This window comes from Cydia pomonella, chromosome 14 (genome assembly GCF_033807575.1).
Source record: "Cydia pomonella isolate Wapato2018A chromosome 14, ilCydPomo1, whole genome shotgun sequence".
Taxonomy (NCBI): Eukaryota; Metazoa; Arthropoda; class Insecta; order Lepidoptera; family Tortricidae; genus Cydia; species Cydia pomonella.
The window spans coordinates 14,305,454-14,329,757 of record NC_084716.1 but is presented as its reverse complement, the minus strand read 5'-3'; the positions used below and the strand labels follow the sequence as shown (position 1 = coordinate 14,329,757).

The window sequence follows — 24,304 nt, the reverse complement described above, 5'->3', positions numbered from 1 at the left end:
ACGTAACTCACAACACAAGTGAATCTTGCTTGAATAATGAAAATGAAATGAAACCAGATCTGCTCTTACTTACCTACAAAAACTTAATTTAATATGTTGAATAATAATTGGCTATGCTATTTAACTATATACATACTAGATCACTCTTATCAATTTTAGGATTCTTTAGTGAACAATTTTCCTTTATAGCCTCGATGTTCAGTCACGGAATTTGAAGATTTCACTCACTCACGCAATCGGAATCACTTTTCGACTAACACAACAACAACATTAAGGTTCAAAAGTGAAGAATCTTCCTAATTCCCTGACTGTCCATCAATCGGTACCTACATACTCGCAGGGTCGTCTTCTATTCTATTTAGTCAAAAATAACTTCAAATGGACCACAAGCCCCATAACTCGCCACAATATGCACAATATGCACAATATGCATATCCTTTTTAGGGTTCCGTAGTCAACTAGGAACCCTTATAGTTTCGCCATGTCCGTCTGTCTGTCTGTCTGTCCGAGGCTTTGCTCCGTGGTCGTTAGTGCTAGAAAGCTGAAATTTGGCATGGATTTATAAATCAATAAAGCCGACTAAGTCGTATAATAAAATCTAAAAATTTAATTTTTTTTAGGGTACCTCCCCTACACGTAAAGTGGGGGTGAAATTTATTTTTCGCTTCAACCCTAGAGTGTGGGGTATCGTTGGAAAGGTCTTTCAAAACTAATAGGGGTTTTCAAGAAACATTTTTTGATAAAGTGAATATATTCGGAGATAATCGCTCCGAAAGAAAAAAAAAATGTGTCCCCCCCTCTAACTTTTGAACCATAGGTCCAAAAAATATGAAAAAAATCGTGGAAGTAGAGCTTAAGAAAGACATTAAATGAAAACTATAGCGGATATGATCAGTTTAGCTGTTTTTGAGTTATCGCAAAAAGTATTCCCTTCATAGTAAAAAGACTTACTTTAATTAGGTACTGATTATGCAAATTTGCCTATTTGTTTAACTCGGGTGAAAGGTACCGTTTCATCCCTTGGTTAACAATTTACTATACTTTAAGCTCCAGTTTAGCTTATTGTGACGGAAGAGTAACTACGGAACCCTACACTGAGCGTGGCCCGACATGCTCTTGGCCGTTATTCTTTATAACGACGGTCCTACCCACTAAACCTACACCGGCGTTACCCGCATTGCCGTATGAGGGACGTCATTCCCTCCTATTTTCTGACTAGTATCAAACGTTCGCGCACTGAAAACCCCGGTGTATGCTCAGCTGATAACGAAATCTCAATTTTCCATGTTCGCGATAGGCCCTTAGGAAATATTTACCTGTCACCGCATCCAGATACAATAACCTGTAGAATTCTGAACTAAAACTCCAGTCATTGACCGACTTGGCATTGTTTTCGAAAATTCCTGCTCAGAGGAACAACCTCTGGATGATTTACATTACATTTTCTTTGTCTTAGTGCAAACATAATATATGGACTGTCTGTCTGACCTGGTAATGGTTTATCGGTTACTATGCGAAATGCTATTATTTATTAGCGGTTGATAATTTTGGGGTAATTAACCTTTATAATTAGTCTAGATATTGTGCGCGACGATGTTTCTTCTAACCTTATTTGTACAGTCACCTGCAATAATATGTTACACAACGATGGCCGCAAAAATATCTGACACGATCATAAGATAAATAATTCTAGAGCTGTAAGAGCGTGTCATATATTTTTTGCCTTCGAAGAGTACCATATTATTGCAGCTACAGCCTGGCTACTGGACTAGAGTCGGACCACGCTTAGTTTTCACGCACGCTTATAGGCATATTCAAATAAATAATTCAATTGCGTTTATAGGGGCTATGACGACATATATCTCTACATTTCGTACCCGACGTATTTACGTAGCTGACGCCAAGCTCGGGTATCTTTACGCGATATCGCAGTACAAACGTGCGGTTATTTCGGAATTGCATTGCGTGATAAAGTGGTTTGAATACCCATGCCAATGCCGTTATATTGTTCTATTCAAGAAATCTATAAAACAAGAGACGAATTTAATGAGGGTTTTGCGTCACGTGCAGTCAGCATCACGTAAATAATGACGGCCAACTTGGTTAAATACATCGGGACCCCATCCTTGTCTATTATAACCAAGATCAGGGTTTTGGTTGCCGCTCGGGGTGGATGACCTCAATAACTACTTATTTAATGTCACATATTTTATAAGTATGTTATCTAAACTATAAAAGCGTTTTCGCTGAACCCGCAAACCCCCGATCACTGTTTATAACATAAGACGTATAACGAAGAATGATATTCGTTTAATATGAAATGTGAATTTCATAGAGAATTATCCGTATTACTTATTATAGTGGATGTTTTTTGGGATCACATATTTGACAGTTATGAATTGACCTTTATATATATGAGGCTCAGCCCTACCGTTTATTTAATAGCCTTATATTGGCCGGGTGCAGAGGGCCTGGCAGGAAAACAAAAACGATCGCAGTGCTTGATGTGGCCAAAGTTAGCGAAAAATCTCGCGGTGTTTCGGTACTCCTCAGTTAGTATGGTCACGATAAACTCAAAAACGACTAAACGAATTTTCATGTGGTTTTCACTTATCAATAGAGTGATTCTTGAGGAAGGTTTAGGTGTATCATTTGTTTAGGTTTTGTGTAAATTGGTTGAAATATGACGATGTTTCCTAAAGATGCTAAGGGCCAATTCATAACTCTCAAATATGTGATCTTATGTTGTGCCGACTATAGCAGTTTTTGACTAACTACAATATTCACATACTAATATCAATTAATACATATTAATCGTGATTATATCTGTTTGTTATTTTGTTTATCTGTGTTTTTTCATCGATAAGCTTTTGAACCGATTTTGTTTCGGCAGACAAAATATGGCTGCGCCGAAACAGTATCGGTAGTGTCCGACGGAACTTTCGGTTTCGGGAATAAATCCGGGTTAGGTCGGCGCTAGAAAAACTGCAATGACTTAGCAGTTTTCAGTAATGGTTGATAATATCCACTAAGATCCGAGGTTTGATTTTACTAAGTACCTATTTGTTACTAAATGTGTAATTATTCATAGAGATGTTTTCTATGTACCCATTTATGTATTTGTATATTTTAAATATGTAAAAAATATGGTTGTCTGAGTACCCACAACACAAGCCTTCTTGTTCTTGAACTTAACGTGGGACTTAGTCAATGTGTGTAAGAATGTCCCTATATTATATATTTAAAATGCCTGCGACTGTCCTCCACACAGCTTGTCTCTTCATGTTTATTTTCTTAAATCTGAAGGTTTAAGGTTCGGAATTAGTGTTTTATTGACCGTACCGACGGCTTCTTTAACTGAATCTGACTTATATTTCAGTCAGACACCTGAATTATTCAAATTATGACCTAAAATGCATAGTTATTTAACCCTAATTTCTTATTAATGGAATTCCTGAGAAGGATCACTCGGTCATTATTCGAGCACCCTTCATGATAAAATGTCAATACCGTGACCACACTATTTACGAAATTATTGGATCAGGTAGGTTGTATTCTTACCGAAATCAGCTAGATATAAATTATAGTTCCCTTTGTATGAGTTCTTCCATTATACCTTACCTTATAATCAAACCGTACCAGAGAACATCGGCGGCGTGTGCGTAGACTTGCACGTGCGTGTGTACTAAAATGTTGGAGCTGTGCACGCACACGTCGCGCCGCTTGCGTGTGTCGTCGCATAAGGATCTATTACAACGCGCACATGCACATCCACGCACTCCGGTGTACACAGGCCTTAATAAGCTACGGATCCCTTTTCGAACATATCTGCTGGAGCGTTGGGGGTGATATTTCGGTTGACCCTTAAAACTTTACGATCTCCCAGGGCCCTCAGCACGTTTAATGGGAATATCTGACCAATCAAATCAATATATTCTACTAGCCGTCCCTAAACTGTATTTAACAGTAAATAGAATTGGTAAGCTAGACTAAAATAGTCGTTAGCCCAGTTCTCTTATCGCCTTTGTTTATTAAAGTCGCATTTCCTCCTACAATGAGGCTTCAACAATTGTTATTCTTGATTAGATATTTCGTTCTCATTAATTGAAACATCAGGCATTAATGATTTTTGGACATCGCTATCCTTCATCTAGCCTAGATCTAAGTCGTTAAACCTTTCGCATTAAGATAATTATTACGATTTTAGATATCAGCGGCGGTAGCACGGTCGCATTTTTATCGCCTATCACCATGCCTGTCACGTTTGAACAAGTATGTAAGTGCGAAAGTGACAGGCATAGTGACAGGCGATAAAAATGCAACCATGCCGCCACCGCAGGTTTGTTGCCCTCAAAATGACATATCTACACTATTACGCGTTGCTTGCTTTGAGTTATGTTCAGATATTTGTGAACTGATCGTTCGCTCTGATAGCGACTAGATAATTGATAGGGTTCAGATGCGAATGATTAATTTAGGCCCTTACCTATTTTGTTGGTACACTGTCGACATAGTAGGTACTTCTAATCCAGGATTTTTCCCTGATTGGCGCTGAGGCGCGGTAGCGGGGCGCACTCCCGCATTTGCACCAATCTGATAGCAGTAGGTATGAGGGAGATAGCAACATAGCCTGTACGCAGCGTTAGGGCGTCATTGTCAACTGTATTTCAAGGCCTTAAAACATGGATTTGTTTCCAGGGTGCTGGAGCGTGCGGTGACTGGAGATGAGCTCGCCACCGCCCGTGCAGGAGGTGGAAGTCGGAGACGAGTCTATGGAAGACGACTCCGCCGACATGATACCCGCTGACAGGTAATGCAGAGTTTCTGTGGGCCTACCACGAACATCGAAGTTCGCAAATTGCGGGCATCGTTCTCTGTTACTCTAATTACGCCTTAATTGGAGTAGAAGAGAAAAATGCCCGTAATTTGCGAACTTCGGTGTTAACGGAAGGCCCTCTGCTCTAGTCTTCGTGAATCGTAGATCGAATACATGCTACGCGTAACTTTTCGCACGCAGTCGCATTCCGCGTTCCTCAGATCATAGGCACAACGGCGAAAAACGAAAATCTAAGTACCTTTATCTCCCTCTCTATCGTTTGAATACGCAGGACCGATAGAGGCAGATAACTAATAAATAACGATTTTCGGTTGTCGGGGTTTTCCCTCAGGACCCACATTTATTACGTATTGGACTATAGGCCGCGATTCGAAGCCAACCAACGTCTTTTCTGAATATGAAACCTTACTTTGTCGATTTTTTTTTTCGGTAAGATTTTATAGCTAATAGGGAGCGTGCATGAACTGTAGGAGGCAGCACAGGAGCTGTCAGATTTTTGGCGCGAAGCGTAAATGTGATGTTTATTGTTCCGATGTAGCCCACAAGATGGCAGACCCTCCAACGCGCACGGTCCCTATTGTATTCTTTCTGTCAATTACGAATAGAAACTCAATGCGTTGCGTTGTTGTATAACAAAAGTACGCCTCAAACCAGAGGGATAGTACCTACCATCCATTACCATAACGATTTCTCCGAACACAAGTGTGTGGATTTTTAGCTCAATAGGGTTCCAGGAATGTATGACAATTTTTGAACCAATTGTGGCATTATCTATGAAAAAGGGACCTTATTGTCGATGGCGCTTACGCCGCACTGCGTCGCGCAGTGTTGTATTTGTATCGGAGCATCGTTTATAACGACGGAAGCACCATCGACTATTATAAGGTCCCTTTTCATATATAACGTCACAATTATCTATAGCAAGTTAATAAAAGCGAAATAAGTATCGTTTGCAAAATACCTAATTTGTACGATGAGGACAAACTTAAAAGTACCTAGATCGAATTTGAATTATTCGTCGCAATATAGGGACCCCACTGTGTTTGTCCTCTTGGTATAGTAGCCTCTCTCTCTCTCTCTCTCTCTCTCTCTCTCTCTCTCTCTCTCTCTCTCTCTCTCTTTTCCGCTTCAAATATCAATAAGACAGGAAGCTGCGTCTAATTTGGTCCATTGATGTAAATGACTATACCAAACGTCCACCCACTCTCCACGTGTAGTTACGTGGTTTAAGGCCAATACAGATCAGAGGCGTGTTTTGCATACATTGTTTACCTAATGTTTGGAATTAAATCAGCTGGAGTTACAAGTAAAGTTCTTACCCGTTCGCTGAACGATATCGGCCTGTCAGTTATTCGATTGTTTTCTTTTGCGAATAACTGACTGGGCAATATCGTCCGGCGAACTGGTAATCAGTGGGCCCCTTAAGACAACTGTCTTTGTCTCATAATTGGTATGTTAAATTAGTTATATTTTTATGGCCAGTTGCCGCCGGACACCTAGGTTCGTAATCTTCCGGTTCATATATCTAGTTAGGTTTTTTTGCCGCCATCTCAAAATAAATATCCCGACCCAGACACTCCTCAAGCCCATGGCCTCTGCTCCATTTACGTTGAAGAAGCTCCTTAGTTGGGCCACTTGGGTCCTATTTGGTTCACGAGGGGTATTTTACGCTTCAGCAGCCAGATGGGCCACTCCCTTATCTACCGCTTGGGGACGCGTTCTCTTAAGGGTCAAAGGAGAAAGTTCACCTGAGAAAGTAACACAACTGTGTTAACCAAAAAATATTGTTGCAGTTCCCTAGTTAGGGCTCGCGTCGCATAGTGTCGTTTGCCAAACAGTAGAGGAAGTACGCCGAGTCTAATTTCGGCCATTCATGCGAATGGCTGCATACCTAACATATACCGTGTAGCTAGTGTCTCTAAATAAGAATACAAGGTGATATGTAGAAAAATCTAAAATTAGGATAATATTTGAATATTTAATTGAAAATTTCCTAAATAAATAAAAGTAAACTTTCAGACGACAGAGCAGTATGACATTAAAATAATTTTATTTTACAACGGTGTAGTTGGAGTTAAAAAAAATGACCGTTTTAAATGAACTGGTATTTAGGCATATAGCATATAATATATATACCGTTGCACTTTTCAATGGCATGTATATACATTACTTGAACATTAAAGTGATGTCATCGATAACGATATAGATATTACATTAATTTCACATGCACATGCCAGTACAAAATTATGTAAATTATCGTCTGTTTACTCTATACTCCATAGTAAACAGAGCATCTAAAATATATTCTTTTGAGAACTGTTGGATATTTTTTAAAGATATCTCGCCACTGTAATAGCCTGCAGGGGGTTGATTAAAATGACTTATTGATTAGAAAGATTATTTATCTATTATAAAATAACAAATACATGGAAATACTGTTTATGATATGCGTTATCGGCTTCTACAGAAATAACAACTTCAGTAACTGTTTATATTTCTTAAGTGCGAGTCGTATGTGTTATAAAATATATATATATATATTTATTATATTCAGATAACAAGTTTGCAACGTATCAGTTGTTTTTGTTTTGTGGTTAATTTGAGGGACATTAGTTATTCTGTACATTTTTTTAAGGAAAATATACCACTGGATATTGTCAAAGGCACTCTGAACATTAAATATACAAACGGATGTCTTTGTTAAATTGACGGACGTAGTGGTATTTTTTGACTCAGAATGGTCATGGTGTAAGTTCTTCTGTAGGTATTTTAATTGATGACCTGGACATTGAATTGTATCATATATATTTTAAGAAACTTGAGCTATTTACCACAACAGCATTTAATTATTGACATGATTCAAAAACACTGAGCATTAGAATTTATTTGAACAGTAGAGTTTTTCCTATTCCATAGGAAACCAAATACCTAACGCGTTGTTATAACAACCATTGGAGCTACAAAATTAATGTTCAAAAGTGTCAGTCTGATACGTGTAGTGTGAGTCTGTCAGTGTGTAGTCTTGCAACGTGCTTGTGATTGTGACAAGTGAAAGTGGACTTTATAACTATGGGTTTAAAGGACATTTTGAGTGTGATTTGTTGTAGACGCAACAATGAGACGCCTTGTAAGAACTGTAAGAAGAGCTGTTGCGATATAGTCTTAAATAACTCGTATATGAAGTAAGTATGCTTTTATAAGACGCATCATGTGATACCTAAGACCTGACTTGTCCATATCACGTTGTTCGCATACAATTGTGTAGTTTTGAAATAATCCTTTTCTCATAAGAAGCTAAATACAAATTAACATGTTTTTAATAGCTGCTGTTCTCGATATACACCATTCACACTCCGAAATATGTAGTCCTAAAATACACTTCTATCAAAATAAAGTGTGTAAATCTGTCAGTGGCGAAATACTATCATGTCATATGAAGCATTCCACGGGCTGGGCTGTCCCGTACGAACGCATTTGATTTCGTGTATTAGAACTTTTTGGCGTTTAAAGCCGATTAATATTTTTCCGGGCATATTTTTACTATTATTAACTTATATAAACGGAACTTAATCACTTATTAAGTTTTAAATTTATCTTCGACGTTTCGAGGACGGCGCTGTCCCCGTGGTGGTGTTCAAGTCAATAAACAAAACCAAGTGCGGGTAGTTTGAAAAACTCGCGCGGCTAGATGTTGATGTCAACTTTAACCAGTCTTCTTAGAGACTATGGGGACAACGCCGTCCTCAAAACGTCGGAGGTAAATTTAAAACTTATTACTCGATTAAGTCCCGTTTATATTAGTTAATGTGTAAAAACCGTGAGTTTAAATCAATATTTTTGACCATTTGTCACAGAAAAAGAAACTCCTATATCGGCAAATCTTCAGAAAACTCGCGTGGGTACGCACGCGGACCGCGGTGGGCAACTTTATGGAATACTCCATATGCATTATTACCAAAATGCTCCTAAAAATCCTAAAATTTATTTTTACTGTTTTCATTTCAAAACAAGGCGCTCTCATAATAATAATCTTCTCGCTTTTACGCGGTTATCACACTGATGCGGATGGATCCTGAGGAAGACGTGCTTTGTACGAATATATCTATGTCTCGCTCGCACACCTGAGCGGCGTGCCGATCCGCTTCCAATGTGAAGACCGCCTTAAGCTCTTTACACACCATTCTTAATTCAGTAAGCGCCACTTGCACCATCCCAATAACCCGGGGTTAACCGGTTAAACCATTTATTCCATGTCAAATTGTACTGGTAGTCATGGTAACTCCAGGTTTAACCAGGTAACCGGTGCAAGTGCTGACATCAGAGACGTAGCAATACGTAGAAGTTAGATGCAGATATCTCTACCGTGTCTAACGTATAGCTGCGCCCCAGTCGTCAGTTACTGAATCAGGTAAGGTGAGTCAAGCGTTTTTGGATGACATACCGAAAGGGTAAAAACGAACGACGGATGGACAAACGAATTACCGCGGGTAAAGTTATACTTAAAAACAAAAGAGAATTTTCGAGAATGTCACGTGTAGATTATGCTGTATTGCTGCATTTGTCGCCATGTGCGTTAGCTCTTATCCAATGGCCGCGAAAAACAAGAATCCGTACGATTCTGCGAATATTAACATAGATAAAATGTTGTTTTTGTTTTTTACACTTATCGGCACTGCCAATGCCAACGTTAGCGTCTATCAAATATGCTCGAAGTCTGTATTTGCCTGACATTCTTGTAAAGAAGCCCAGGCTTCTTGATTGGTGAAAAATGATCATCATATTAAAAATTCGCATCGTTACTCATTAACCTATTTCTAGCGACCTTCTTTAATGGGTTCAATGTCGCCAACAAGGTCCGCATTTAGGAAACAGGTAGACCAGACTAGTCGTCACTCGGCGACGTGTCATCAGCTAATGGCATGCTGCCATCATCCGTTCAACGACCTACGATCCAAAATAAACCTTAAAACATCTAGCCTAAAACACATTATCTAATATTTCAATTCGCTACTTATTTTCGTGGTGGTTACACTGGTTACACGAGATTCGAAATTTGAATTTTCTTGATACATGTTAGCGATCAGTTGAAAAATGAGGCAAGTATAAATGAAGCTTGAAGTCACTTGCGTCTTTTTTTAACAACGAAATTTAGCATAATTTAATTGAGTTTGGAATCAGAATTTCAACTTAATTCCCTCGGGAACAGAGTTGAAAATGTTATGAGAATGCCGACAGATTTTTGGGCTAGGGCATTGAACTGGTATTTTATTAGTTCATTGGTGTTTTTATAGGTTTCTTTCTAATTCCAGGCTGTGTCTGACGTTGGACCTTTTCACATTCGGGTAGAATTTATTTCTGTATAGTCATTAAATGTGATATTCCAAGCAAAACGAACCTAATTTCGGACATAAGTTTAGCGTACCTTTTTTTCAAACTAAACATATATTATAATCTGGCTTGTCGAAATAGGTACTACGGCCGTATTTAGAGACCTCTACCTTTTTGGAAATTGGTAAAAAATATTCATATTTGTACATCTATAGTTATTTCTTATTTTATAACAGGTAAAGGGGAGCTAAAGTTGTTGTTTAAGTCCTTGTGCTAACTTTGATACCCGAGCACGCGAAAGATCCCAAAATAAAACCGCCAGCGTAGCGAGTTATTTGTAAAGAGGAATCTTGAGCGTTGCGAGTGTTTCAAGGCGCGAGGATTAATCAAACTGCTATCGAGTCGAACAAATTTTTACAGTACATATGGGGCTACTTTATAGCACTAGTGCGAGAAGTAGCATATTACGTTACTGTGTCGAACATTTAAAGGGCCATATGTACTGTAAAACGTTGTACGATACATGTGCGAATAGGTAATTCGCAACTCGTGTCGATTTAAAACACTCCCTTCGGTCGTGTTTTAATTTATCGCCACTCGTTTCGAATTTCCTATTTTTCGCACTTGTATCGTAATGTACTATTTCACCACACCAACACGAACACCACTAACTAACTGTAGAACATTATAAATAATCAAATAAACGCTATTCAAAATCATCACTTAAAAATCAATTCCACCAGCCAACACGAGGAAACAACTCAAAATTTACATAAAATCACTTGTTACTCCTGTGGATAAAATGCTACTTTCTTCTCAGTTTCTGAAGAATAAAGAAAGCCTTTACGAGCTGGTGTGGTGATCGGAGGCTACTATTGTCCGAGAGATCTAAGTTCACACATTTGACAGACAGCCTAGCGTGGTATGGGCATGTGATGCGGAGCGTTGAAAGTCATGTGACGAGAAAGGTATTAAGAATGACTGTGGATGGATGGAATGGGAAAGGAAAACCGAGGAAAAGGCGGATGGATTGTGTGAGAGAGATGACATGAAACGAACGCGAGTGAATGATGAGATGACGAGTGACACAAAGATGTTGAAGAGGAAGACATTCTGCGCCGACCCCAAATGAATGGGATAAGGAGAAGCTAATGATGATGATGAATGATAAACACATTATAAAAAACTTAACCTTGGGTGCCGCCAGCAGCAGGGCAGGGCCCAAGCTGCCGGTTGTCAGGGCCTCAGAGAGAAAAACCGCCGCACTATCCGCGCCGTGTCCAAGATTACCGCCTTCTGCATCTGTTTAAAAAAAAGAAAAGACATAATAGGTAACTGTGTACGTGATAAATTATTATCGTAAAATATTCAATAGCTAAGATCTAAAAAAAATAAATTTATGTTAAGTTTCAGAAAAGCGAAATATTGTTTTTAAGTAGTTGACAAACTGTATTACGGGATTTTATTTATAATTTCAATGGGTCATGTGCGTTTACGTTCTACGGGCGTTGTCATGATCATGAGTCTAATGTGTGAACTTAGATCTCATGGACAATATGTACCTATTAATATAGTGTATAATTTACTGTTAAATAAATAAATTAATGACTTCTTGAAGTAAGGTTAGTAGATGTTGATATTGTTGATATCTAGTTACTATGACATTGGCAAAATCATTAATACTGTACATTCGCCATTGAATATATCGGAGCGGCCAAGGTGCTCACAAACATCTGAACACGTGAGAGCGCGTGTTCAGATATTTGTGCTCACCTTGGCCCCCAATATATCTAATGGCCACTGTACTAATGCCACAAAATAAGTAATAGTATTATCATACTAATACACATTGCGATGCTTATAAAAACACGTGATATTTTTTTAATTATTATTATTATTCTCGTCTGTGATGGCCCTACCGTATTGATTAAAAACCACGTTATCAAATCAAGCATACTTGATTGGTTGTCACTATTTTTTTTATTAATAGACTAACCCTGTCTCCTATTCTGTCGGCCACACGCCAAGCCACCCAGTTCATGTATTGTTTACATTCGCGACACACGTCTTTAAAAAAATACCCGATAGTGATGCGAAAAGTTTTAAAAAGTATACCGATTTTTCCTGAAGGAAGAGTGTTGTGCGTGCGTTTTAAACCATGGGTGTTTGACACCTAGCGAATAGCCGTGACCGGTCAACCGTTATTTTAATAAAATGGAAAATTTGGCGAATTGGTGAAGTTAGTAATCCGCGAATACATCTGACCTTTGACTGATCAAAGTTCAAGGGCGGTTGTAAAACAAATGCTACACCTACATCCTAATGCTGGCCGCTTATTGGTGGGTTGCAAGAATCAATTTTCGCTGCTGTTTTAATGACTTACTTCCATTTTCCAAGTGACATTCACATTTGAATTCTGCATTCGTGTATTGTCCAGTGGTTTTATGTGAACTTTGTATAAATCTATGTTGACAGTTATGTGAGGAGATTTTATTTTTGTTATTTCATATAGAGTAACGCCTGAATATTCATTGGTTTCATATCTCAATAATTTCGCTGCATAAATATCAAGGATCCTATAATAGTGAATGAGATTTAACACAAGAAAACGCACAATCATGGTATTGAGACAAAGAAAGGGCTGACGAAACTCACACAACATCTGTGTTTAATTATACTAAAAGCGAGCCAAAAGGAATACACAGTGCATAGTGCTCATTCATTTGCACATACGCGCCTACGCGGTTGAGTATTCACCGATCTCATTATACTACGCTCTTCTTTTTCACTGTTTGTAAAGTTACAAAAACGTAATTGAAGACAGAATAGCTTCCTCCACGGCTGAACATTTTGTATATATTCGCGAAACAACATTTATAAACACAGCAACTACATAAGAACCTAAGCGATTCATATGTATACTGCGGTACGATTCGAGTTGGCCTTTCGGTAAATCTGCTTTGCGTTGGTTTTTTAGCCAACTTGAAGAAAAGTAAACGTTATAAGTTTAAGTTTCACAAACCAAGATACGCTTCTGGCGTGCCTCAATCCGAAGTGATAAAATAATTCTAAAAAAACGATTATTAAGCCTCTGGCTTCGAAGCGTAGTCCGACCACAAATCCATTCTCAGACTGGTATCGTAGCTACTATTATCAGATTTTGCTGCCAAATGATCATCAAGCAAATATTCGTAGGTATCTTAGGCGGAAATCACAGCCGAACGTCACGTATAGACTGAATAAGATACCAATTTCTACGGATCAAAAGTGCATCTACACATCTCAATCCAATAATGCCTCGAGTGAAAGTGATGGTCGACTCCCCCAGATTCACGCTGCCCGCGAAGGCCGACGCCGTGGTGGAGCTGTGGCGCGCGAAGATGGCGGAGGGTGTGCTTTCGCCAGCGCATTTCCAAGATCACTGGAGGGTGACCGTGCCGAGGATATATTCGCCGCAGCCTAACAGGAGCTGTTTGGGTATGTTGATCTCTATGCTCCTATACCTGTTCTGAATCAAAAACTTAATTATACAGGTATAAAGGTTTAGGTACCATTTGACTTAGGCGGTTGTCAAAGAAGTTACACGGTAATTTTTTAGTAGGAGGTGAAGGCTGAATTATGTAACTAAAACTATCTAGTTTGATTTGATTTTTATAATAACGTCTTACGAACCGCCTTAGTTCATCGGTACTTCGATAGACCGATAGATGCATATTTGTATCTGTATTTTAGGCAATGAGCACATTTGAGTGCTGCCATTTCAGCGTCGTCTTTTAATCACCTGACTCCAATCGTAATTTCTAAGTTCTAATGAAATCAGCAGACTCCTTTCCTGACTTCTCGGTGCGAAGTCTATATTTAATTCTGACTGGCGCAGATACACGAGAGCGGGGCATGCCCCCGCACCTGAGCCAATCATGCACTACCTACATACTGACGTCGCAGTCCACGCCGCACACGCTAGCTAAGCTACCGGTCGCCTTCACCGCGACCCCGAAACCTGGCCCCGCTCAAACGGTATCACCAGGCTAGGGGTCGTGGAGTTGGGTAACGATCGATAGCGAAGAGCTGGCCCACACACCAGCAGCACACACCGTCCACGAAGGCCAATAGACCTCCCCACCGGTCGGTGGGAAGCGACCCGCGACTGTCGCCGCAGCCGAAACGCGGAAGCGGCCTCTCATACCCCCCTAACGGGGGGTATGGAACGACATTCAGTCCAGACGTCGCAGTGATTCCTTACCGCCAAAGAAGGATCTAAAGTTTACAAATAAAATTTGATACTTGTCAATTCCAGACTGGTCGTTCGACGAAGAGTTGGCAGCGAAACTGCTCATCCAACCATTAGAGCAATTAATATGGGGCTCCAGCGAAGGCTCAGCGCCGCCGCCCCCGCGGCGCTCCACTTTGTGCGGACGGGTGTTCAAGCAAGGGGAGCCGGCGTACAGTTGCCGCGAGTGTGGTAAGTATTCAAGATTACAATTTGAACTATTAGGAGCAGTGAAAGGGTCGCATTTTTCATGTGTGGTTCCGCGATCCAACCTCTTGCTCATGGTAACTAGTCACCGCGCGAAGTAGTAGTGAACCCTTCCGTATCAAGAATAGATCTACGACTTCCTGGGCCTACAAGTTTGCTTGTTTTTCCTGTGAGCTAGAAATGTATTCATAACATTTCGCGGTACGTAAGACATTTTTATCTTGGTTAATCCCTTGCTTTTTTAATTTACGTGTCGCTCCGAATTGTGTAAATCAATTTCTTTGAACTTTAACGTCTTTGTCCTCTGAAGTCTTCAAATATCCTCAAATGTTGCCGGTGAATGATTACGGCGTCGTTGTTTTCCAGGCATGGACAACACATGCGTACTCTGCGTGGAATGCTTCAAAGTGTCCGCGCACAGACATCACAAGTACAAAATCGGACAATCGGGCGGCGGTGGGTGCTGCGACTGCGGCGACACTGAGGCTTGGAAACGAGATCCCTTCTGCGAACTGCATGCAGTAAGTGTCACAATTCGTAATCCTTATTGCAAATATATAAGGTCCACTGATGTTCAGCTGATTATGTTGTTCAAACATGAATTTGGGACATTTTAGGCACAAGGATCACTTTAGGAACTTGCCGAACAACGGAGAGAGACGCAAATATGGTCCACACAGAGCGAGCATACGCGCGAGGCAATTTCCTCACGCACAAACCGGCCTTTCCTTTTTCTCCTTCCTTTCCGGTTTTCCTCGCCTGAGTGCGCCGCCTTGGCCGAGGCACGTCTACACTGGCCGGTTAATGCGTGAGGAAATTGCCTCGCGCGTATGTTCGCTGTGTGGACCCGCCTATTAGCGATTGTTTCTCGTCAAAATAACGTACTTCTATGTGTGAGTAAAAGAAAAGAGATGCATATAAGAAACTTTTAACTTAAGAAAACTCCCACTAAATAAAAACTTGCTTGTCACTACTCGTCCGTCCGTAGAAATCAATCACATACTCGTACATATTTTAATGTTATGGTTGCAAACTGAACTAAATTAATTTAAAAAAAATCCAGGGCCCCGATGACGAAGAACAAGCACAGACCAGCATCAGTCCTGAAGTTATAGAACGGATGAAGACCGTCGCGTCCGTCTGTCTGTCCTACTGCTTCAGGCTGCTCACACTTGATCACGCTCCCGGCTTGCCCAACGAGTTGAGGTAAGAGTCGACAACTTAGAACAGACTGTCACGACGCAGAAAAATGAGATCTGATTCAAAATACCAGAAACAGGGATTACAGGGAAGAGCGAAAAGGAACTAAAGGATCCTTTTCCCAGAAGTACAACTTGCATTACAGCTTTGAACAATTATAGTGTGGGAACCCCTCTTACTCAATCTCCAGATTCATATTGATTCCAACCCTAACCAATTTCCATACGAAATGTTTCCCCTTTACCGAAAAACGATTGGTGAATATTAACTGATAATAATTGATAGTAATGTTTTATGTATGCCATTACAGGTTAAAGGATGCGGAGAGAGAACGGGATCCACTGCAGATCTTAGATCAGCCTGACTGCTACTGTACAGTGCTTTATAACGACGAAACACATACGTTTGAACAGGTGAGTTACGGTTTCTTTAAAACACACATATTTTATTTGCGATATTCACGGATCAAACAAAACTTGAATTAATATTTTACATTATAGATATATATTACAGTAACTTTACAAATACTAGACTAAATTAATAAAACTTTTGTATTTGTGAGTATTAAAACTGTTAAGCTAAATTTTTATTGGGTCTCGAAAGGTTGCTAGTGTCGTTATCGGGGCAGAGGCGAACCAAAAATATAGATCACGGAACAACTTGAGAGCATTTTTTTATAAAAGTGTGGTCATAACTTTCAATTAATAGGGTCAAAAGAAGATAATAATGGCATGCCTTTGTCCAGTATTGGCTGTATTGGTATACTAAGTACAATAAAAAAAGGACAACTGTGGCAATCGAAAACTGCCGTCTGAGTCACATCGATATACAATGTGTTTGTCCACGTATAGTGCAGCCCTTAATCACGTATAGTACGATGAATTTTATCGACAAATCACCCCCATGCCTATGTTTTTTCTCTAGGTTAATGTACTATTATCTGTCCATTTACCTATAGTACATTAAAAAAATATATTTTTTATTATATATATATCGTTGTCTAAGTACCCTCAACACAAGCCTTATTGAGCTTACTGTGGGACTTTGTCAATTTGTGTAATAATGCCCTATAATATTTATTTATTTATTTATATATTTCCAACATCGAGCTAGAAATTGGGCTTTATATTATATAGTATTATTCCAGGCTTACCAACGTAACGGCTAAACATTTTATCTAGTCTATGTCAATGCAGAGTTTTGCTTGGATGTTAATAAAATAGTATGGCTAATACACTGTACACCAACATTAGGTAATTGTAATTTAGTTATAATGACAGTTACTGAAAGCCCGTCAGTATGAAGTGTGGAATTAAAAGGAGTGAAATCTCTTATGGTAGAGCTGTTGCAAAAGTGTCCAGCTGTCAGCTATAAATAAGAGTTACAAATCTCTCCAGAGTAGCGCTAGAGTAGCTGAGAACCTAGGCGTTATTGACGGAGTGAAGTGCGCTATCTATGATTTGTTTTTTTTTTTTTTTTTTCAAGTATTCTAGGTATTGTAACGCCACCTATTTAAGGTTTTTTGATAACATTTTTTGGTACATGGAGATTCCATTCCTTACCTCCACCTTCCATACCCGTCAGAAGCATGCTTTTGGTACGGAGAGTTTTCTGTCGTCTGTCACAACAAACATTGTAATTAGCGAAAGAACATAATTATGTTTTAACATAAAATGAGTTGATTAAAACCTGTGAAGAAGGGCAAAACTCTTATACTTTAAAGCATCATACGTATCCCCAGGAAGAGGATCACGATGTGGGCCATCAAAACATAATGAAACATACATTTTTTCATTGAATTTGTAACGAAACAACGACGAAGAACATTTACCGAATAATATAAAACACACAGATAATTCTGACTATTTTCAGTAAAGCAAAAGTCAACTGTGTTTAACATTAAAAACTAAAAGATTCCGCACATTGGTAACTGTATTATAGTAAACATTTTTAAAGGAGGAAGGATTATTTTTAAGGAATAATCTTTATTTTGTTGAGCTCATTATTTGACAGCTCCCCAGTAGTTGCGAACGCTAAGCGGCGCTGCCATCGTGCACGCTCCCAATAGGTAAAGCCTGACCAGTAATATATGATCACGCGCCATGTTGCGGAATTTCACTGGAACTAATTTTTTCACAAGTCTTGACAATGATCATATATTACTGGTCAGGCATAATACTAGCCACTCATTTAACGTGGGTTTCCTATCTGCCGACGGCCCGACATGTTTTGGGCCGAAGATCAGGCTTTCCCCTGGCATAATATGAGTAATGGTCGGGACACCTTGTTGCAGGTGATAACGACCCTGACCCGCGTGATGAAGGTGAACCACCGCGACGCCGTGGAGCTGGTGTCGCTCATCGACCGCGAGGGCCGCGCGCTCGTCAAGTGCAGCTCCTTCCAGGTCTGCGACAAGCTCAAGAACGACATCGAGATGTGAGAACATCATTTCTACAACACATTTTTATGTAAAATACGAGCGCACGAAAAGAAGAGCTCAACGAGGGGTGGGAGGGGGTTAGGGTCGGCAACGCGCATGTAACTCCTCTGGAGTTGCAGGCGTACATAGGCTACGGATACTGTTTACCACCAGGCGGGCCATATGCTTGTTTGCCACCGACGTAGTATAAAAAAAAACGAAGAATTCCGTACATTGACCGTACGAAATTCTTCGGACTGCGTCTTTATTTTAGGATCCGGGGGCTCTTGCAATGTTCTTCGGGTTCATGATTATTTTCACCACACATATACCACATCGGCTCGCAAAGACTCCTTTATTTTTCGGAAACTGGTGAGAAATTTGGATTTCATCCACCAGAGTGGCAAAGTAATTTGATACAAATTATGAGTAGTTCCCTCGTGTTGGCTGGAGGAATTCACATTTAAATGATAATTTTGAATAGTAAATATTTAATAGCGTTCATTTGAATTTGATTTGTAATGTTTTACAGTTAATTTTTCCTCGCGTTGGTGTGGTGTTTCACTTTAGCAAAGTTATCCACGAGCGTTGAAGCCCTTGTAACCCTCGCAACGCTCAATATTCCACTTTTAGGATAAAATAACATGCCGGGTAAAAAAAAAGTCTACTTTTTGTAATCTGTAGGGCTAAAATGGTCGGCTCTTTATCATTTGTCACCATGCCTGTCACGTTCTAATAAGTATGTAAGTGCGAAAGTGATGGCCATAGTGACAGGTGATAAAAATGGAACCATGCTGCCACCGCAGAACACGATACCGATCACACCAAGCCCTTAAACAGATCCCCACTATTTTTTGTTACATCTGTATAAGGCATGCTGCTTGGGTCAAAAGATCAATTTTTTTAGACGTGCCCCTGACCGCAGCTATCTTACGAAATCCTGTGGAATTCAAGTACATATTAGAAAATGTTAGTTCAGAAAACTGCTCGTAAATTTGTTGGTCTTTAAAGTTAATATTATTAGCGATTTTTTTATTGTATACCTTCAGTCCACTTGATGATTAGCTTGACCACATAAAGATGATGGTGGTGTTTTAATAAAAAACATACGTTTTAGGAAAATAAACTTATTATTTTTTGTATGAAAATAGGACTTTTTACTCATAACAATAAATATATATTTTTTCAAAAACAAAGCGAAAGAATTGTAATGTCCCATTGTCATACAAAATTCGACCTAAATTAATAATTTTGTTGAAATATGGTCTATAATTTTAAAACCTTTAACTACAGGTTATTCAAATATGTTAAAACTCACTCATTCACGTATTTTAAGTCGAAAACGGTCGACATGTTTCACTCAGTTCCGAGGAGTGTCGTGGAGTGAGGTAAATACGTGAGTGGCCCGTTTTAACATATTTAATATGTCTGTGTCTCACGGAAGTTATTAAAATTACAGGTTGTTTTGTTTTCGAGTAACTTCCATTGTAGTTAGTAATTAACATTAATATTAAGTTTCTCTCTAACTAACCCTCTTTCGCTTCACTCTAATCTGCATACTTTCCTTGCTATGCGTGCGTATCATTGCCATCAAATACGACAAAGGAGAATTCATAAGGGCAGAATTGAACCGTATCACTTTGAAACAAAATTCAAAATCATGTGGAAAATATATTCCCTGTGCTTTATAAAAGCTTCATATATGCACAGTGTTATTCGATAGCTGAACGATGTGTACTTTGATGGCAATGTTACGAGGGCTGCTATTCGACATTTGCACAGTGATCGTTTATGATCTTGGCTGAGACGCCGTTACTTATTAAAAAGTTCTTATTCGTCAATCCGAAATCCAATATACGAGATATTTGTCAATCATGCTGTTGGGGGGAAGTTCGCCGCACAAAACAACCGTATTGGTCAGTGGTTTAATCTTTCAATGGCAAAAAAATATTTTACCAAAGACCACCTTTTTAGAAGTAAATATTTGTGTCAATTCAAGTGCCTTTACGGACCATCAGTGGGTCGCGGACCACCGGTTAAAAAACTCCATATAACTAAGCTAAAATGCGTTTTCTCAAGATCACTGTCGCCAATGTCGATAGCGCCGTACGCTCTGGGGCTCGGTTGTGTGTGAGCGGTGTTACCATGTTAACCAGCTGCACGGCGATGTTCGAAAGGTTCACGTCCCGCACCGGTCCCGCGCTGAAGGTGCTCGTCATGCACGCGCACGTGTTAGCGCACCAGACGTTCGCCATGAAGCTTTTACAATGGTAAGTGTTTATTTTTCTTTTTCATACTGTCTCTCCAAGTCTCTCGCACATTTGATCACCATAAAAATATGATGAACCTACAGGTTTCTTCGTTCAGATTAGTAGATAGTAATATGTCTCGGTTTATATTAACAACCGATGCAAGGGGTGAAAATGTGGGGACTGTATTAACTCTGCTGCAAAACGATTTGAGTGATTCTATTATGGGTTTGGTAAGTTCAAATCAAATCTTAGGCATCTCTGATGTCGTAAGTCGCAAGAATTATTCACCATGGTAAAGTATTGATCTATAGCTCCAGCTAGATGGTAAGTCAGTTGTTTTAATGATACTTTTTAGGCCATTCTGAAATGTGAACTAGTTCATATCAAATTGAAAAAATATTTATAAAACATGTAATGACAATGTTCAAAAATCAAAATTTTTCATAAATTATGCAAGTAATATTCTCTTGAATACTTTATTTTCTTTTTATTATTAAGATTTATGAAAGTCTAATCGAATTAAACTTTTGATGCATCCAAACTCTTGACCTAAAAAATCAATCAAATCCTAAGCCCCATTTATTTCACCATTAACACATTCGCTACCAACGTTTTGCGTAGAGCTACGCTCATAGCCGATCCCGGCGTGTTCCCGCTTTGTAGAGGACAGCGACTACGAACAAAGAACCCGCCGAGCGGGTTCCAGGTACTCAACGTGTTAAACGTTCCCCAGGCTCCAAAACTTCGTAGCACAAGAGCCGTCGCTCCGCCTCGCGGTGTCCCTGGTGGCGCTCGGCGAGGACGCGGGGCCCGGAGCCGGCGCGCTGAGCGGCGGCGGCGGCGTGGCCGTCGGCGTCATGCAGAACGACTGTCGCATGTGGAAGGCCGCCCGGACTGCTTGGCATCGGTTGTTGATCGCTACGACCCTTATGGACTATACTACTAAGAAGACTATGGCTATATTGTTCACTAAGAACTATGGTAAGTGCAGACTACTTTCGTGACAGCTAGATATGTATGAGAAAACGGAAAAAAAATCGGCCAAGTGCGAGTCGGACTCCATGCTCCGTGGTTCCGTGCCATTATGTATACAAACGGTCACCCATCCAAGTACTGACCCCGCCCGACGATGCTTAACTTCGGTGATTGGATGAGAACCTCGAGATTGAAAAGAAATATTTATTTTATTCAGTTTTTAGTATTTGTTGTTATAGCGGCAACAGAAATACATAATCTGTAGAAATTTCAACTGGCTAACTATCACAGTTCATGAGATACAGCCTGGTGACAGACGGACGGACGGATAGCGGACTCTCAGTAATAGGGTCCCGTTTGACCCTTTGGGTACGGAACCCTAAAAACACCTGTGACTGACGGTCAGACAAACACCTTATGTTTTCCTTTTCTTAAATAACTATGAATTCCTTTTACTATCGTTTCCTTATCTACAAAATTGCCTTCATGGTTTCTTAGAACATTTTTTAAATATATTTTCAGCATTGGTTTCTTCTCTCTTCCCATTGAATACGCAATTAAGAGTGACAATCTAGATCTATTATTATATTGTTTAATACGCTAGCAGCTGAAAGCTGATGCGTGTATATCACTGCACTTGTTTTTTTTTGTACGATTAATGTTCATTTCGGTAATTTTAAATGTTTGTCAAGTCTGTTTTTAAAACTATTCACTGAAGGAGCATTTATTACTGTTCGTGGTAGTTTATTCCACTCGCGCACGACGCGGTTCGATAGAAAGTGCTTTCTAGGATTGCTTGTGCTGGGAACGCGAGTAATCTTTAAGCTGTGGCCTCTTAGACGATGATTCTTGCTCATAACAAACAGGTCCTTTAGTTCACGTAAATCGTAATAATCATCAATGCGACATATGACAATCAATCAATTAAATATTTGTTCTGTTCCAGGTTCGATCCTCAAGGACTTCATCCGTGATGACCACGACCACTCGTTCTCCGTCTCGTCTCTCTCTGTACAACTGTACACTCCGCCTACATTAGCCCAGCATCTGATAGCCAAGCATGACGCGTTGTTCGTGGTCATGAACACGTTCGTGAGCGAATGCAACAGACGATGCAATAGCAAGGTATTGTCTCACTCTAACTTATCTCTCTCCGTACAACTGTACACTCCGCCTACACTAGCCCAGCATCTGATAGCCAAGCATGACGCGTTGTTCGTGGTCATGAACACGTTCGTGAGCGAATGCAACAGACGATGCAATAGCAAGGTATTGTCTCACTCTAACTTATCTCTCTCCGTACAACTGTACACTCCGCCTACACTAGCCCAGCATCTGATGGCCAAGCATGACGCGTTGTTCGTGGTCATGAACACGTTCGTGAGCGAATGCAACAGACGATGCAATAGCAAGGTACTGTCTCACTCTAACTTATCTCTCTCCGTACAATTGTACACTCCGCCTACATTAGCCCAGCATCTAATAGCCAAGCATGACGCGTTGTTCGTGGTCATGATAACGTTCGTGAGCGAGTGCAACAGACGATGTAATAGCAAGGTACTGTCTCACTCTAACTTGTCTTTCTGTGTACAACTTTACACTCCGCCTACATTAGCCGAGCATCTGATAGCCAAGCATGACACGTTGTTCGTGGTCATGAACACGTTCGTGAGCGAGTGGAACAGACGATGCAATAGCAACTCTACACTACTCCTACATTAGCGCGGCATCTAATCGCGAAGTAAAATGTGTTGTTCCTAGTTAAGAATACTTTCGTCAGGGAAGCAGCGGACGGTGCAATAGCAAGGTACTATTAGAAATGAAGTATGATAAACCTTATTTCGTTGCAGGAAGGTTTTAATTGTACGGTTAGCAGCAGAAGTAACTAAGCCAGCGGGCGAGGTATTCCGCAGGATTTTGGCACGTCTTTAGTGCTGACAAGAGTGGGGGTATATTTCTAAATCTATATTATATATAAAGAGTCTTGAAATTAATGATTTATTAGGTTAATTTACAACCTGGTAATCTCATTTAAACCTTTTCCCCCAGGGTCGCCTGGAGTTTGACCGCAACCACGTCTCAATGGCGTTCAAACGCGCACAGTTCGTCCTATACGACGTGAAGTACCTGCTCGGCTCTTTACCGACCAGTTTTGATGATGACTTGAGGAAGGGCTTCCTACACGGATTGTCTCTGATGCTGAACCTGCTGGTGATGATGCAGGGCATGGACTCTGTCGTCAGACAGGTGAGAAAGTACCTAACAAAGTTTATTGACCCACAAAATGAATAGTACTCTGCAGGCGTACGAAGGGTAGATGACATTATCCGTAACCAGGTGGCTGAATAGAACAGATGGTTTACTGGGTTTATCTATGGGCGGCGATAATTACTGAAGTTTTTTGTCTTCAAGGTCATAGAAATACGTTAACCGATTTATTCATTGTCTTAAAGACATAATACGTCAGAAATTATAGGAGTAAGAAAGACTGTTATTTAGATAAAGCCCCGCAGTTTGACATATGTAACTAAAAAATGCTTACAGGTTGGTCAGCACATGGAGTACGAGCCCGAATGGGAGTCCGCCTTCAACCTGCACGTGAAGCTAGCTCACAGCATCACTCTGTCCCTGGAGTGGTGCGCGCTTGAACGTGCGCTGTGTGCCTCTGCGTACCGCATGGCGCTGCGCCGCCACGCCGACACCACGACCTACCAGCCGAGACAAGTCAAAGGTAGCCCTCGAACTAATCATTAACCTCGTTATACCCACCATACAAAGTTTCCCTATTTTAAATTTGAATTTTAGTGTATAGGGAC

The 24,304-nt window shown here is 40.1% G+C and overlaps 1 protein-coding gene across 1 annotated transcript in view; it reads left to right on the top strand.

Annotated features, from left to right (window-relative positions):
* LOC133525021 (E3 ubiquitin-protein ligase UBR1) overlaps positions 1–24,304 on the top strand; it is a 63,635-nt gene that overhangs the window by 2,873 nt on the left and 36,458 nt on the right. The window contains exons 2-13 of the mRNA XM_061861213.1: positions 4,699–4,810; positions 13,494–13,642; positions 14,463–14,627; positions 15,009–15,163; positions 15,706–15,848; positions 16,153–16,255; positions 18,136–18,278; positions 20,418–20,531; positions 21,247–21,494; positions 22,435–22,757; positions 23,538–23,735; positions 24,033–24,219. Coding sequence (XP_061717197.1) covers positions 4,725–4,810; positions 13,494–13,642; positions 14,463–14,627; positions 15,009–15,163; positions 15,706–15,848; positions 16,153–16,255; positions 18,136–18,278; positions 20,418–20,531; positions 21,247–21,494; positions 22,435–22,757; positions 23,538–23,735; positions 24,033–24,219 — 2,014 coding nt within the window. The 5' untranslated portion in view covers positions 4,699–4,724. The remainder of the gene's footprint in view (positions 1–4,698; positions 4,811–13,493; positions 13,643–14,462; positions 14,628–15,008; positions 15,164–15,705; positions 15,849–16,152; positions 16,256–18,135; positions 18,279–20,417; positions 20,532–21,246; positions 21,495–22,434; positions 22,758–23,537; positions 23,736–24,032; positions 24,220–24,304) is intronic.